The 16,156-nt window shown below is 46.2% G+C and overlaps 1 protein-coding gene across 3 annotated transcripts in view; it reads right to left on the bottom strand.

Annotated features, from left to right (window-relative positions):
- cep135 (centrosomal protein 135) overlaps positions 1 to 16,156 on the bottom strand; it is a 257,425-nt gene that overhangs the window by 13,771 nt on the left and 227,498 nt on the right. For all 3 annotated transcript variants that reach the window (XM_085970351.1, XM_085970360.1, XM_085970370.1), the window contains one exon: positions 1,899 to 2,101. In XM_085970351.1, coding sequence (XP_085826477.1) covers positions 1,899 to 2,101 — 203 coding nt within the window. The remainder of the gene's footprint in view (positions 1 to 1,898; positions 2,102 to 16,156) is intronic.

Here is a 16,156-nt window from a genome sequence, read left to right as displayed (position 1 = left end):
GGACAAGCTGTGTCAATTTAGAGACAGTGGTGGGGTCGAGAAAGGTGATGGTGAGTGTCGTCAGCGTACATGTGGAAACCAATGCTGTGTTTTCGGATGATGTCGCCGAGGGGATGCATGTAGATGAGAAATAGGAGGGGCCTAGCATAGATCCTTGGGGGACACCAGAGATAATGGTGCGGGAGCGGAAAGAGTGACCATTGCAGGTGATTCTCTGGCTACGACGGGATAGATAAGAATGGAACCAGGTGAGTGCAGTCTCACCCAGCTGAACGGCGATGCAGAGGCGTTGAAGGAGGACTGTGTGGTCAACCATGTCAACAGTTGTAGACAGGTCGAAAAGGATGAGGAGGGAGAGATTACTTTTGTCACAGTCAGTGGGTGTATTTTGTGACTTTGATAAGAAGCGTTTCAGTACTGTGGCAGGGGCAGAAACCTGATTGGAGGGGTTCAAACATGGAGTTCCTGGAAGGATGGGCACGGATTTGGGAGGCAACAGCACGTTCAAGGACTTTGGAGAAGAAAGCGAGGTAGTTTGCAAGGATGGAGGGGTCAAGGGTTATTTTTTTGAGAGGGGTGATGACGGCAGATTTGAAGAGGAGGGGGACAGTACCTGAGGAGAGAGATCCGTTAACAATATCAGCTAGGAAGGGAAGTTGGGTGGTCAGCAGTTTATTGGGAATAGGGTCGAGGGTGCAGGAGGTGGGTCTCATGGACAAGATGAGCTCGGAGAGGCCGTGAGGGGAGACAGGAAAGAAACTAGAGAAAGATGCGAGTTCAGGGCTAGGACAGAGGGGATCCTTAGAGGAAATTTGGCCCATTGGGCTAGGGGAGGGAGGAAAGCGGCAGAAGCAGCTGAACAGATGGTCTCAATCTTAGTGACAAAGAAGTCCATGAGCTCCTCGCACTTATTGCTGGAGGTAGGGGAGAGGGGTTTAAGACGACGGTTTGCAGCAGAGAAAAGAAGCTGGGGGTTATCTTTGCATTTCAGCTTGATCCTGGAACAGTTTTGGCAGACAGGAGCTGGACCTGATAGTGCGTTACATGATCCAGCCAGATCTGGTGGTGAATGACTAAAGTAATTGTCCGCCATATCTGTTCAAGTCTGCGTCCCTTAGACTTAAGGGAGTGGCGATGAGGGTCGTACCAGCAGGAACAGCCAGGGTGAGAGAGAGTAATGGTTTTAATGGGGACTAGGGCATCAAAGGCGGAGGTGAGGGTGTGGTTTAGCAGATGGATAGCTGCAGAAATGTTATGCTGAATGGAGGGCCAAAGGCTAGACAGTGGGGATTTTGAAAGTGCAGTTATAAGGTACTTCAGAAGTCTTCAAAGTTTATGACATCGGTAGATATGTATCTTCTCTTCTCCCTCCCCACAATGAACTGACTTCCACCAGCAGGTTACAGGCAGCTATCTGGTTAAGAGTGGCTACTCTTGAGATGGACCAGATGTGATGCAATTGATAGAGAGTTATGGAAAAAAAAGACCTAGATGCCATTGTTTGTGGTTAGGGAGAGGGAGAAATCACAAAGTTCTCTTAAAAGAATAAGTACTCCTGTGATTTCCCTACCAGTCCTGTATTCAAAAAGAAATTCATTGTGTGAAGCACCTTTTAATGTTGACATGAAGCAATATAGAAGTGCAATTATTTTTTTTCTGGTAGGATAAGCAATGTACCTGCGTTTTGTGAAATATAACATGTAAAGAACTAGCTATATTTGTAAGTGATTTTTTAAGCTTATCTGCCATTTAATAGTAAGATTGTCTAATATTTTCTATATAAATGTGGCCAAACACAACTGGGTTAATTCTGAGGAAAACTCTCCGGATTATTTGGTGCAAGAGTTTCAGTATTTAGTAAAAAAAAATGCTAGTGATAAGAAAGGGGTACCACTCACACTTTGCTCTCTGCTAGAGTCAGCTTGTCCCCAAGAAGCTGTATTTCTGACTCTTTTTCATGCTTTGTCAGGTGATACTGAAACTCCTTTTCTCGAGTTGATGTCAACATTGTCTCAAGGTTCTTTACTGTGACCCGCTCACTACACATCTGTTTCTTTAAAAGCTCGATTTCGGACTTCATATCTTCCAGTTCACTTAAAGTCTGCATAAATATTAGGAAGAGTTTTTAAATAGACAAAAAAATGCACAATTTAGCAGATTCAGGCATACAAGGGAAGGTTAAACAAATCAATCAACCTTTCTGCAGAAATATCACATAATGCCAGGTCCCATTACTGCTAAGTGTAGCACAGTGTCAAAAGATATCTAATGCATGGGTATTTCAGGTGGCACAGAAAATGCTAGGAACTGTAATGTTACAACTCAGCAGCTCAGGAATTATGGGCAATTTGGCAGGAAGATCCCAATCCCAACCATAAAATCATGAGTCTAATGTCTGCCACTCTAATTAGTGAGACTTGTTAACAGGTTTCAGTTCTTGGCCAGGATTATGGATGGAATTCTGTTGGGAGAGAAAATATTCCATCTCAAAGCAAAAATGCCACAGAACAGTTCATGCTAATTGAATTTGCCTCCTGATTAGAGCAGCAGTTCTGAGGAGAAATTGGTGTCTCAGACTCCTTACCTTCCTGGCTGTAGGATGTATGGGGGGAGGGGGGTGGGGTGAAAGTGGAAGAATTAAATGAGACAGATTTTTTTTCCTCAAATGGGCATACGCTGGATCTTTTAAACAGTATAATCTTTATATAGTAGGCATATGCATTCCATAATATTCTACAATTCAGAATTTGTTATTCTACTCATTGAAAATGAAAAAAGTAAGATCAAAGAAATAAGGAAACAGCTAAAATAACTCAATAGAAGGAATGCTCAGTCAGAAGACAAGTGGAATACATTTAAAGGTATAATACTGAGCCTGCAGGATAAATACATACCTAAAATCAATAAGCTCAAACTAAACAAATGTGACCCTCAATAGATTAACAAACACATTAAAAGGGAATTAAAGGTGTCCTCTATTAATTTTGCAGGGAGAAAAGGGAAGGGGTTCACTGAGATGAATGTAAGAACATAAGAAAATGCAGAAACACATTAAAAGTGATCATCAGAGGGACAGGGAGAGACCTAGAAAAAAACCTAGCAGTATAAGTTAAATATAACTGTAAAAAATGGTACCACACAAAGAGGGCAGCCAGAGAAGACAAAAAGTATAAAAATGCAAATAACTTTGAAACGGAGGACGAGCACAAAATAGGTAATATAGCTTCCACCAAATATTCACAAGGGACGATTTGAGCAACACAGATAACCCAAGTAGTTACGGGTACCATAGCATAGTGGTTGTCTTACTGGACTAGTAATCCAGAGGCCTGGACTAATGATCCGTGAGACATGAGTTCAAATCCCACCACGGCAGCTGGGAAATTTAAATTCAATTAAACAAAAAGTCTGGAATAAAAAGCTAGTATCAGGGATTGTTCTCCTTAGAGCAGAGAAGGTTAAGAAGAGATTTGATAGAGGTGTCATGAATGGTTTTGATAGAGTAAATAAGGAGAAATTGTTTCCAGGGGCAGAAAGGTGTTTACCAGATGGCACAGATTTAAGGCGATTGGCAAAAGAACCATGGGATCATACAATGGTTACAGCATGGAAGGTGGTCATTCGGCCCATCGAGCCCGTGCTAGCTCTCTGCAAGAGCACTTCAGCTAATCCCACTCCCCCGCCCTTTCCCCACAGCCCTGCAAATTTTTTCCTTCGGGTACTTATCCAACACCCCTTTGAAAGCTGTGATTGAGTCTGCCTCCACCACCCTTTCAGGCATTGCATTCCAAATCCTAACCACTTGCTGAGTAAAAAAGCTTTTCCTCATGTCGTCTTTGGTTCTGCTTAAATCTGTGTTCTCTAGTTCTCGACCCTCCTGCCAATGGAAACAGTTTCTCTCTATCTACTCTGTCCAGACCCCTCATGGTTTTGAACACCTCTATCAAATCTCCTCTCAACCTTCGCTGCTCTAAGAACCCTAGCTTCTCCAGTCTATCCACGTAACTGAAGTCCCTCATCCCTGAAATCATTCTCGTAAATCTTTTCTGCACCCTCTCTAAGGCCTTCACATCCATCGTAAAGTTTGGTGCCCTTAATTGGATACAGTACTCCAGTTGAGGCCAAACCAGTGTTTTATACAGGTTCTTCATAATTTCCAAGCTTTTGTACTCTATGGGGTCGATTTTAACTCGGGTGCGGGGAATTGTCGGGTTCCCCGAATTTGGTGTTTCCCACACGAATCTAAATGGGTGTGTGAGATTGATGCAATTTTAACTCAATTGGCCAATTGATTTCCAACGTGTGGGAACCCTTGGCAAATGAGTATTTCCAGTCAGAAAGTCGCATAATATGACGTCATTATTGCTGCTGCATTTAGGGTCTGCAACAAGCCTTGCTTCTTCTGCAGGCTGCCAACCTTTTGGCATTTGCTGATGCCATTCTGCTTCCAGCTCAGTGTAAGAGAAAGACCGAAGTCTGCACCCCATTTTGACGACGTTGCCCTGCAGGCTTTAGTGGAGGGAGCAAGAGCTCACAAGGAGGTGCTCTTCCCTTCATCAGGGAGGAAGATGCCTCCCCAGCAGACAAAGGCTGCGTGGCTGCAAGTGCCAGAGGAGGTCAACTCCTTATCGGCTACCCGCAGAACCTGGATACAGTGCAGGAAGAGATTTCATGACCTTCAGCACACTGGAAAAGTGAGTATGAAGTTCCCATCACAGTCAACCTGATCTCCATTGCCTCTCCTCACCAGCACTCAGCTTTAACAATCTCTTCCTCCACATCCCACTTGACACTGACATCCATGCACCCTTACCCATTCCCTCTCTCTCTATGCTCACATTCACCTAACTATTCGACTATGCAGCCCTCACACTCCCTATCACTCTGATGCTATGAAAACTGACAACACACAGGGAGGGCCCTTCGTCTTGCCACCTCACTCCATCTTTGTTTCCTTCTAAGCATCTATGCTATGGATTCTCTACACTCACTCCTTCATTCTCACTCAAACTCCACTTGTCTCCCTCATTGCAGGAAAAGAGAGCTCACAATAAAAGAGAACGAGCGAGGACAGGAGGAGGGCCACCCTCAGTAGCCCACCTCACCCCCTGGGAGGAGGCGGTCCTGGAGATCGTAGGACTGGAGGATGAGGTGCAAGTGGGGGACGGACAGACGGGTGCATCACAGCAAGCTGGTGACAGAATAGTTTTCCATCTCTCTCATTGACATTGCATGAGTCGCTGATAATGATTCTGAAACTATAACAGATGGACCTATGATCATCTGCAATATGCAATGTGCATGTAACCTTGACCTCACATCTCTAACTCTTTCCTTTACCCCCCCACAGGACCATCGAGAGCCCCTGTCCCCACTGTCCAGGAGGAAGAGCCTGAGCTTCCAGACTCCTCAGAGGAATCTGCAACCTCCGAAGGCGCAGCGTCAGCAGAATTCAGCGCACCCAGCACCAGCGCAGACACTCACCTTGGTGGGACCTTCGGGACATAGAGTAGTGTTGTCACCTGGTGTATCACAGCTCACAAGTGAGCATCAGCAGATTGGGGAGACAGGGAGAGCAGTGGAGAGTGCTAGTCGGAGGGCGCAGGACTCTGCCAGCTTGGCTCAGCTGCATGTCGACCCTCTGCCTCTGGGTCCATCCATAAGATCAGCGGGGCTGGAACTCCAGGAACAGATGCAGGAGTCTCTAGCAGGTTTTGTCTCCAGGGTCGATGTGAGTGCGGAGCGAATGGAGGAGTCCATAGCGAACATGAGCAGAGCCTTTGTGGAGTCATTGGCGCATGAACGCATCACCATGGAAAGGATGGCAACCTCCATGGAGGAGATAAGTCACCAGGGTATGGAAAACATGGTGAGTGTTCATAATAGAATGACATCTCTTGAGGAGCGATGGGCATCTATTGAACAGAGAAACCAGACCTTCATGGAAGTCCTTCTGAGTAGGACTGCCATTGTAGATACGGGTCCCCATGGCCCCCTGATGTGCAGCAAGGTGCTCTCAAGCCACTTCCAAGCGCTGGCCCCTTCCGGCCTGTGCAGCTTCAGGTGGGTGAGGAGCAGCAGCCTGGCGCTCCCGTTACTGCTGCTGTTGTTCCTGGTTCTGCTGGTGCCGCGGCTGGTGTTCGAGCTCATCTAATGCCCAGAAGGGAAGGAAATAAATGGCTCCCATGCTTCTGGTATATGCCTCCGTTGAGGAAGCGCTGAGTGAAGGTGGCGAGCGTGGTTTCCCACGAGGTCATACTGGAGATGTGTGTGAGGCTCCAACCTTCCACAGGTGTAGTTAAGCCTGGTAAAAGTTGCCCCAGGCCTGAAACAACAAAGTCCTGCCACCTGCAAATGGTGACTGATCAAATCTCCTCTTTAATGGTTGACCTGCAGCTGATAGTCAGCAAGCCAATAGTGCTCACGCCAGGTTTCACAGGCGTGATCCCCACCAGGCGTGTTTTACATGGGAAAAGGGTTAAAAATGGGATTATAAAGGCCAATTATTGCTATTAAGGGCCTTAAAGACCAGTCCCGCCTGTTGGAGGCGGGACTGATTCGGGACCATCAGACACGCCTGGGTTAAAATGGCTCGGGGTCAGGAACCAGGCTGGGGGGGGGGGGGGGGGGTCCCGACCCCCAGTGTTTGTGATTTTAACCCCCCACACGCCTCAAAGCCCGCCTCACGGCTGAGTTAAAATCGACCCCTATACGTCTATTCATGAAGCCCAGGATCCCGTAAGCTTTATTAACTGCTTTTTCAACCTGCCCTGCCACCTTCAGAAATTTGTGCACATATACCTCTCTTCATGCACCCACTTTAGGATTGTACCCTTTAGTTTATATGTCCTCTCTTAATTCTTTCTACCAACATGTATCACTTCGCACTTTTCTGCATTAAATTTCATCTGCCGCATATCTGCCCATTCAGGCCTGTCTGTCCTCTTAACGTAACACTAATACAACAGCAAAATACTGCAGATGCTGGAAATCTAAAATAACAACAGAAAGTGCTGGAAACACTCAGCAGGCCGATTTACTTGTACTTCTTTCAATTTAGCATACTGTATTCGCTGCTCACGATGCGGTCTCGACATTGGGGAGACCAAACGCAGATTGGGTGACCGCTTTGCGGAACACCTCCGTTCAGTCCGCAAGCATGACCCCGAGCTTCCGGTCGCCCGTCATTTTAATTCTCTACCCCACTCCCACTCTGATCTCTCTGTCCTCGGCCTCTTACATTGTTCCAACGAAGCTCAACGTAAGCTTGAGGAACAGCACCTCATCTTTCTGTTGGACACTTTACAGCCTTCTGGACTTGACATTGAGTTCAACAATTTCAGACCATAAATTCGCCCCTGCAGTTTTTTTTCTCTTGTTTCCTCACATGATAGCTGTTAATGTTGCTGCCATCATCATTCACACATCACCTAGAGCCATCTTTTGTTTCTTAACTTGTCCCATTACCTCTCCTTTTGCCTTACACTATCATCCCTTTTGTCATTCAATCTCTCCTGCCTTCCATCCCATCACAGACCTTCCCTTTGTTCTTTCCTCCCCTCCTCCCTGCTCCTGCTTAAAAATCTCTGTTCCCTAACCTTTTCCAGTTCTGACGAAGGGTTCGACCCAAAACGTTGACTCTGTTTCTCCTCGCCTCGATGCTGCCTGACCTGCTGAGTGTTTCCAGCACTTTGTTGTTATTTCGTTCACCACTACTCTGTTTCCTGTCACTTAGCCAATTTCGTATCCATGCTGCCACTGTCCCTGTTATTCCATGGGCTTCAACTTTGCTGGCAAGCCTATTGTCGTGTATGTACTTTGCAGAAGGAACTATATTCTGCAGCCCCTGTATACTGCAGTACCAGTAGTGACCACCCCTGTATATAAGCCTGTGTAGTAGCTTTTGCATAGTAGTTCCAGTTTGTCTCCACTCAGTAAAGACCTGTTATAACCAACTCCTGCAGTCCGTGTCTCAATTACACACGGACATAATACTGGCGACGAGCAGATCCGAACTTACCTACAGTCTGCACCACCTCATGGGGATCCATCCCTGAAGTGAAGTTGTCAGAGGTCGAGGACAGAAGGAAGAAAAAAAAATAAAACAAACAGAAGAAATGGGCGTCGACCGTGGGCAACCGCCTCTGATTCATCGGAGTTGAAGATTTGCAGGAGAGGCTGTCGAGAGCGGGGCTAGGTTATCCTGTCGATGGTGTTCCAGCTAATCGGGCTGGTGGCAGGTAGTACACTGATCCTTCCTGGGCTGCGGTGGGCTAGAGCTCGATCGGGTGGCTTTTCAACGGGGTCGAGCAGCGTTGTCGGGAAGAGGAGAGAGAGAGTGGAGCACACAGGGCGCGGCTGGTGCTACGAAGCCAGGCAGCGTACAGACCCGAGAAGAGGGAGGAAAGTGTCCCGCAGGGTTGCTCCGACGACGGGGAAATAAAAGAAATTAGAAGCGCAGAAAGCTGCGAGGAGCTGCAGTTTGCCACAGGAACCGCGGAGAGCAGCGTTAGCAGCAGCGCGGGGGGAAGTGCGCGAAGACCATAGGGCGTCGTCATCAAGGCATAAAACGCCAGCAACAGCGAGGAAGACGGAAAGCGCGGGAGGTGCCATTTTGTTAAATCGGGGAAGAAGGCAAAGCGCGGGAGGCGCCATCTTAGATTTCCAAGATGCCGAAGACTGGCAATATCACTGCCTTCGATAATGCAATAGAAGACTGGACCACGTATGTGGAAAGAGTCGAAGTATATTGCGAGGCAAACGAAGTAGCCGATGAGAAAAAGGCATCGGTACTACTAAACTTAATGGGCGCAAGAACGTACGGCCTATTGCGGAACCGGATTACTCCAGCCAAACCGATGGCGAAGAGTTTTAACGAAATTGTTGATATCCTACAGGAACACCTAAATCCTACACCGCTGCTGATAGCAGAAAGATTTAAATTCCACAGGAGAAATCAGCATAAAGATGAGACCAATGCTGATTACCTTACGGAACTACGCAAGCTATCAAAGCACTGCCAGTTCGGAGCAGGACTGGCAGATACCTTACGGGACAAATTTGTCTGTGGACTCCTGAGTGAAGGAACCCAGAAGAGGTTACTCTCAGAGCAAGAGCTGACGCTAGATAAGGCTTTCAGCGTGGCAGTATTATACGAAGCAGCAGCAAGGGGAGCTGCGGAAATACAGCAAAAGCCACAGGAATACGGCACCCACGAAATGACATGGGGATTTGAAAAATGTTATCGCTGCGGCAGAACAACCCATGACCAGAAGGACTGCTGGTCCAAGGACAAAATATGCAGGCAATGCGGAAAGATGGGACACATTGCATGAGTTTGCAGGTCTGGGAAGAAGACTAACGACAACAAAAAGGCTACTAAGGAACAGTACAGGAAAGTACAAAAGATGACGGACAGTAGTTCCGAAGACCAGATGAGCGATAGTGAATCCGGGAACAAGAGACTAAGCTGTCTCAAACTTCACAACGTAATCGCAAAAGAGGATCACCGAACCATTTGGGTCACCCTCACGATAGCAGGGTCCCAAGTCAAAATGGAATTGGATACAGGATCAGCCCTGACCGTCATGAATCGACGAGACTACGAGCGGCTATTCTCACACATACCCTTGAAAGAGACATCCATTGTCTTGAAGACGTATACGGGGCAAAAAGTATACCCCAGAGGGAAAATAAGGGTGCCTGTCGAATACAACGGCAAGGAAATACAGAAATTGTATCTGTACATACTGCAAGATGGTGGACCACCGTTATTGGGACGTGAATGGATCAGAAAGATAAGTTTAGACTGGCACTCCATTCAGGCACTGACGGTGGCTGGTAAAAAGGATGACGACGTAACACCTGGACGATTGTCAAAAATCTTAGCTAACGCCAAAGAGGTATTTCAACAAGAACTGGGAACTCTTAAAGGCGTAACCGCCTCGATAAAAATAGAAGAGAATGCAATTCCCAAGTTTTTCAAAGCAAGATCGGTACCATATGCAATTCGCCCAGCCGTCGAGGCAGAACTGGAGAATGCAGGCGTGTTATCCAAGGTAGACTGGAGCGAGTGGGCGACACCCATCGTTCCTGTCATGAAGAAAACGTTAAACAATAAGTCTGAGGAGCCAAGGAAGGTTCGCATCTGTGGGGACTTCAAGGTGACGGTGAACCCAGTCCTTCACACAGTACAATATCCTCTCCCGAGGATAGAAGATATTTTCGCCTCACTATCTGGAGGGAAGCGTTTTACAAAAATTGACCTAGCACAAGCATATTTTTAGATGCAGGTTGAAGAATCCTCCAGGAAGTATCTCACGATAAACACTCACAAAGGTCTTTACCAGTATAATCGACTGGTATTCGGAGTAGCATCAGCTCCAGCGATATGGCAAAGAGCGATGGAACAAGTCCTGCAAGGGATTCCGGGGACTCGGTGTTGCTTGGACGACATCCTAGTGACAGGTGAAGATGACAGTGAACACCTTGCCAACCTAGAGCAGGTGCTCACTAGACTAAGAGAACATGGGCTACGAGCCAATCGCCCCAAGTGCGAGTTTTTTAAGAAACAGATATCATATTGTGGCCACGTGATTGATGAAGAGGGGTTACATAAGTCCCCTGACAAAATTGAAGTGGTAGTTAAGGCTCCAGCACCTGAAAATGTGTCGCAACTGAGGTCATTCCTCGGATTGGTGAATTACTGCCATAAGTTTTTGCCGAATTTGTCCACAATTCTGCACCCACTGAACGCCCTACTACAAACTGGAGTAGCATGGAAATGGAGCAATGAATGTAAGCGGGCCTTTCAGAAGAGTAAAGACCTAATCACTTCAAGAGAAGTATTGGCTCACTACAACCCATCACTACCAATAAGACTGGCGTGTGATGCGTCTCCCTACGGCATTGGAGCGGTACTGTTACATAAATTCCTTGATGTTTCAGAGAGGCCGATAGCTTTTGCGTCACGCTCGTTAACTTCAGCCGAGCGTAACTACGCCCAGATTGACAGAGAGGCCCTCAGCCTGGTGTGGGGGGTGAAGAAGTTCAATCACTTCCTGCACGGTCAGAAATTTACTCTACTAACTGATCATCAACCTCTTGTCTCCATTTTTAACCCTCAGAAGGGCATCCCGATAATGACAGCACAACGGCTACAGAGGTGGTCGTTTTTCCTAGGGGCACACCAATATGACATCGCGTACAAAGGAACTAAACAGCATGGGAATGCTGATGGATTGTCGCGCCTACCGTTGCCGACGGTGGAAGAAGCACCTGCAGTGGATCCAGTGGAGATATTCCACTCAATCATAGTCGAATGTCTCCCTGTGACGAATGCAAACATAGAAAAGGAAACACGAAATGACCAGACACTCTCCTGGGTCTATGATTTAACGGTGAAGGGATGGCCAGCACATGGCAAACCGCTGTTGCCAGCATTCTCGCCAAGAGAACAGCTGTCAGTGTGCAGAGGAACCTTGATGTGTGGATCCAGAGTAGTAATTCCACCCAAATTGAAGGATAGAGTGCTCAATGAGCTTCATGAGGGTCATCTGGGAGGGGTAAAAATGAAGAACTTAGCCAGAGCATTTGTGTGGTGGCCGGGAATCGATAGAGAAATCGAAGAGATGACCAAGAGCTGTACAGGATGCCAGAAGGTCCAAAACACCCCACCACAAGCCCCTCTACATCCATGGGAGTGGCCCTCATCTCCATGGCAAAGGGTGCACATTGATTTTGCTGGTCCATTTATGGACTCGATGTTTTTAATTGCGGTGGATGCACATTCAAAGTGGCCAGAGGTAATAAAAATGTCCTCAACCACCACAGAAAAAACTATCACAGTCTTACGAACCATATTCGCCAGAAATGGGCTGCCTGAACAGATTTGCTCCGACAATGGACCACAGTTTGTGTCTGAAGAGTTCCGGAGGTTCTTAAAGAACAATGGTGTTAAGCATTACACATCCGCCCCATATCATCCAGCCACCAATGGATTGGCCGAGAGGTTTGTTCAAACATTCAAGAAGGCTATCAAGGCAATGTGTAATGAAGACATACCCCTACAACACAAGGTGGATAACTTCTTGTTTGCCTACCGGAATGTGACACATGCGGTTACCAACCAAACTCCAGCCATGATGTTCTTCAATCGAAGACTAAGATGCCGCTTGGATTTGGTTAAGCCAAACATCAGAAGAGATGTGGAGAACAGGCAGTTTCAGAATATGAATGAAAGGCCGACCAGGAGTTTTAAGATAGGTCAACCAGTTTTGGCCCGGGACTACCGCACAGAGAAATGGCAGCCAGGAACGATCTGTACACGGCAAGGACCTCTAATGTATACCGTGGACGTTGGAGAGAGCATTGTAAGACGCCATGCTGACCAGATTCTAGAGTCACTGGAAAACATCAATTCCACACCACGATCCGATACACCTGGTGATGAAACATAAGTACCAATTGCATCTACCTCAGAATCGGTGATATTGGAAGCAGAAGAACCAAACAACGACGTTGATCCCGAATCAACTTTGCCAGAAGAACCTGATACCCCAAAGAGGCGTTATCCAGACAGAATCAGGAAGCCTCCTCAAAGACTGAACTTATAATTGCTTAACTTCAGCTAATGTATCTAGCAACTGTAATTGTAAATATGTTATTTAATTATTAATCGAATGTTATGTACTATTTAGCTAAAAGGGGAGGAATTGTAGTGTATGTACTTTGCAGAAGGAACTATATTCTGCAGCCCCTGTATACTGCAGTACCAGTAGTGACCACCCCTGAATATAAGCCTGTGTAGTAACTTTTGCATAGTAGTTCCAGTTTGTCTCCACTCAGTAAAGACCTGTTATAACCAACTCCTGCAGTCCGTGTCTCAATTACACACGGACATAATACCTATTATGTGGCACTTTGTCGAACGCCTTTTGGAAATCCATGTACACCACGTCAATGGCATTGCCCTCATCGACCCTCTCGGTTACCTCATCAAAAAACTCGATCAAGTTGGTTAAACAAGATTTGCCTTTAACAAATCCGTGCTGGCTTTCCTTCATTAATCCACACTTGTCCAAGTGACTGTTAATTTTGTCCTTGATTATTGTTTCTAAAAGCTTCTCCACTGCAGAGGTTAAACTGACTGCTGGGTTTATCTTTACACCCTTTTTTGAACAAGGATGTAACATTAACAATTCTCCAGTCCACTGGCACCACCACCGTTTCTAAGGAGGATTGGAAGATTATGGCCAGCAGCTCCGTGATTTCTTCCTTCACTTCTCTCAGCGTCCTAGGATGCATCCCATCTGGTCCTGGTGACTTATCTACTTTAAGTACAGCCAGCCTTTCTAGTACAGGAAACTTTGTGCTATCCGGCACCGACGGGACCGAGCTGTTGCCGTCCCATCAAAACTGCCGGACAAACCAGCGCTAATGTTGAAACATACGGAGATTTTGAGCTCCGTATCTGGCAACAAACCCTGTTGCTTAGCAACAGCTTCTAAACAGTCGGCCGTACCTTGCAAGCGTCTCTGTAGCTTAGCAACAGCTTCAGCGAGACCTTGACTGTTGAGAAAAAAGCAACGAAAAGAAAAAAAACCTAACAAAACGGCTCCTGATTTTTGCCGGTGGCTTGAGCATTCTGGACAGTTAACCTCCGGATAATACAAAGTTTCCTGTACCTCCTCTTTATCAATTTTTATCCCATCCATTATCTCCTCTACCTCCTCCTTCACTATGTCTATGTCAGCACCTTCTTCCTTGGTGAAGACAGATGCAAACTACTCATTTAGCACCTCCATCATACCTTCTGCATAGGCCTCCTTTTTGGTCTCTAACCAGCTCCAACCCTCCTCTTACTACCCGTTTGCTATTTATATGCCAATAGAAGACTTTTGGATTACCTTTTATGTAAGCTGCCATTCTATTCGCATACCCTCTCTTTGCCCCTCTTATTTTCTTTTTTACTTCTCCTCTGAACTTTCTATATTTAGCCTGATTCGCAGTTGTATTCTTGACCTGACATCTGTCATACGCGCTCTTTTTTGCTTCATCTTACTCTCCGTCTCTTTCGGCATCCAGGGAGCTCTGACTTTAGTTGCCCTACCTTTCCCCCTAATGGGACTGTACCTGAACTATTTCCTGTTTAAAGGCAGCCCATTGTTCCATTACAGTTTTGCCTGCGAATCTTTGATTCCAATTTACCCGGGCCAGATGCATTCTCATCCCACTGAAATTAGCCTTCCTCCAATTAAGTATTTTTACTCTAGATTGCTCCCTGTCCTTTTCCATAGCTAATCTAAACCTTTTGATACTATGATCACTGTTCCTTAAATGTTCACCTACTGACATAGGTAAGACGAAGAAATAGGTTCTGATGAGGGAGTATGAGCAGCTAGGGTCTAAATTAAAAAGCAGAACCACAAAGGTAATAATCTCTGGATTACTACCTGAGCCACGAGCAAATTGGCATAAGGTCAATAAGATTGGAGAGTTGAATGCGTGGCTCAAGGATTGGTGTGGGAGGAATGGGTTTCGATTCATGGGGCACTGGCACCAGTACTGGGGAAAGAAGGAGCTGTTCCGGTGGGACGGCCTTCACTTGAACCAGGCTGGGACCAGTGTCCTGGCGAATTGAATAACTAGGGCTGTAGATAGGGCTTTAAACTAAATAGTGGGGGGGAGGGTTCAATCGAGGGGAAATTTAGGAAGTTAAAGAGAAAGGACAGGGCAATGGTGCAGGGTAGCGATATGGGCAATGAAAACCACAGTGTGACAGGAAGGGACAGAGCGTACAAACATAAGAGTGCACCATCAAATAAGGTCAGAGTAGGGAAAAAGAATAAAGACAAAATTAAAGGCTCTTTATCTGAATGCACGCAGCATTCGTAACAAGATAGATGAATTGACGGCACAAATATAAATAAATGGGTATGATCTAATAGCCATCACAGAGACATGGTTGCAATGTGACCAAGGCTGGGAACTGAATATTCAGGGGTCAGTACAATAGTGAGAAATGATCTCGGCTCGGAAGTTCCAGATGTAGAACCAATTTGGGTGGAGGTAAGAAATAGTAAGGGAAAGAAGGCACTGGTGGGAGTAGTCTATAGGCCCCCTAAAAGTAGCTACACTATAGGACAGAGTATAAATAGAAACATAGAAGATAGGAGCAGGAATAAATTCCCAAGGCCTGATAATCTACATCCTAGGGTACTTAATGAAGTGGCCCTAGAAATAGTAGATGTATTGCTGGTCATCTTCCAAAATTCTATAGACTCTGGAACAGTTCCCATGGATTGGAGGGTAGCTATTGTAACCCCACTATTTAAAAAAGGTGGTAGAGAGAAAACGGGGAATTATAGACCGGTAAGCCTGGCATCGGTAGTGGGGAAAATGCTAGAGTCCATTATAAAAGATGTAATAGCAGAGCACTTGGAAATAAGAGACAGGATCGGACAAAGTCAACCTGGATTTACAAAAGGTAAATCGTGCTTGACTAATCTACTGGAATTTTTTGAGGATGTAACTGGTAAAATAGATAAGGGAGAACCAGTGGATGTGGTGTATTTGGACTTTCAGGAGGCTTTCGATAAGGTCGATATGCTTTAGATTAGCGTGTAAAGTTCAGGCACATGGGATTGGGGGCAAGGTACTCACTTGGATAGAGAACTGGTTGGCAGACAGGAAGCAAAGAGTTGCAATAAATGGGTCTTTTTCCGAGTGGCAGGCAGTGACTAGTGGGGTACCGCAGGGATCGGTGCTAGGACACCAGCTCTTCACAATATGTATTAATGATCTAGACGAGGGAACTAGATGTAATATCTTCAAGTTTGCAGACAACACAAAGCTGGGTGGGCGTGTGAGCTGTGAGGAGGATGCAGAGAAACTCCAGTATGATTTGGACAGGTTGGGTGATTATACTGCATCTGCCCAATGTGGATAAATGCGAGGTTATCCACTTTGGTGGCAAAAACAGGAAGGCAGATTATCTGAACGGCAATAGATTGGGAAAAGGGGAAGTGCAACGGGACCTGGGTGTCCTTGTGCACCAGTCGCTGAAGGTAAGCATGCAGGTGCAACAGGCGATTAAAAAGGCAAATGGTATGTTGGCCTTCATAGCGAGAGGATTCGAGTACAGGAGCAAGGATGT

The sequence above is a fragment of the Somniosus microcephalus genome, chromosome 2 (assembly GCF_052327205.1).
Source record: "Somniosus microcephalus isolate GS21.2 chromosome 2, FLI_Smic_1.0, whole genome shotgun sequence".
Classification (NCBI taxonomy): Eukaryota; Metazoa; Chordata; class Chondrichthyes; order Squaliformes; family Somniosidae; genus Somniosus; species Somniosus microcephalus.
Note: the sequence above shows the minus strand (reverse complement) of the source record. Positions and strands in the feature narration are given on the sequence as shown.